Source organism: Myotis brandtii, unplaced genomic scaffold (assembly GCF_000412655.1).
Source record: "Myotis brandtii unplaced genomic scaffold, ASM41265v1 scaffold434, whole genome shotgun sequence".
Lineage (NCBI taxonomy): Eukaryota > Metazoa > Chordata > Mammalia > Chiroptera > Vespertilionidae > Myotis > Myotis brandtii.
Genome location: NW_005366599.1, coordinates 1,824,550 through 1,825,248, shown reverse-complemented (window position 1 = coordinate 1,825,248; position 699 = coordinate 1,824,550). Strand labels below are relative to the sequence as shown.

The 699-nt window shown below is 69.5% G+C and overlaps 1 protein-coding gene across 1 annotated transcript in view; it reads left to right on the top strand.

Moving 5' to 3' along the window:
* CHD5 (chromodomain helicase DNA binding protein 5) overlaps nt 1-699 on the top strand; it is a 73,477-nt gene that overhangs the window by 68,741 nt on the left and 4,037 nt on the right. The window contains 2 exon segments of the mRNA XM_014546193.1: nt 67-207; nt 294-347. Coding sequence (XP_014401679.1) covers nt 67-207; nt 294-301 — 149 coding nt within the window. The 3' untranslated portion in view covers nt 302-347.

Below are 699 nucleotides of genomic sequence, written 5' to 3'. Positions count from 1 at the left end.
CGAGCCCCTCACACAGGCCCCCAGCGCGCCCGGCGTGGGCGTGGGTCTGCCGGGCAGGACCCTGAGCTCTAAACCCGAGTCCTTGCCTCCAGGGCGCTTTCGGCTCCTCCCAGATGTACAACAGCAGCTTCGGGCCCAACTTCCGGGGCCCCGGACCGGGAGGGATCGTCAACTACAACCAGATGCCCCTGGGGCCCTATGTGACCGGTAGGTGCCCGTCTGCCCCGGGCAGCATGCACGGGGTGCCTGCGGGGCGACCGCCCTGGGCGAGCCGAGGTTTTCTCTTCCCACAGATATCTAGCCGGCCCCGCGGCTTCCCTCTCTCGCAACGCTCGTTCCCAGCTGAGGTAAGGCTGCTCCTGGCTCCAGGGTTCCCCTCCGTCCCCAGCTCAGCCGGCAGCTCAGGCCTGGCCAGAATCAGCCCTGTCCACACGCTGATTCTCACCCCTGAGCCATGCGGGCCTCACGGCTTCTGGGGCTCCTGGGGTCTCGCCCACGTGCCTGGAGCCCCCTGCCCCAGCCCCCTCTGCCCTGGGGTCCATCTCGGGGCCAGTGCGTCTGCCCAGGCTTCCTTCCGGACACTTCCCGGGAGGCTGGGAAGGCAGGGCGCAAAGGGGCGTGCTCCTATGTGCACATGTGTGTCCCTGCGTGAGTCAGGGACCGCCGCCGGCCCGGCCCCTGCCGCCTCCTCCCTCCACT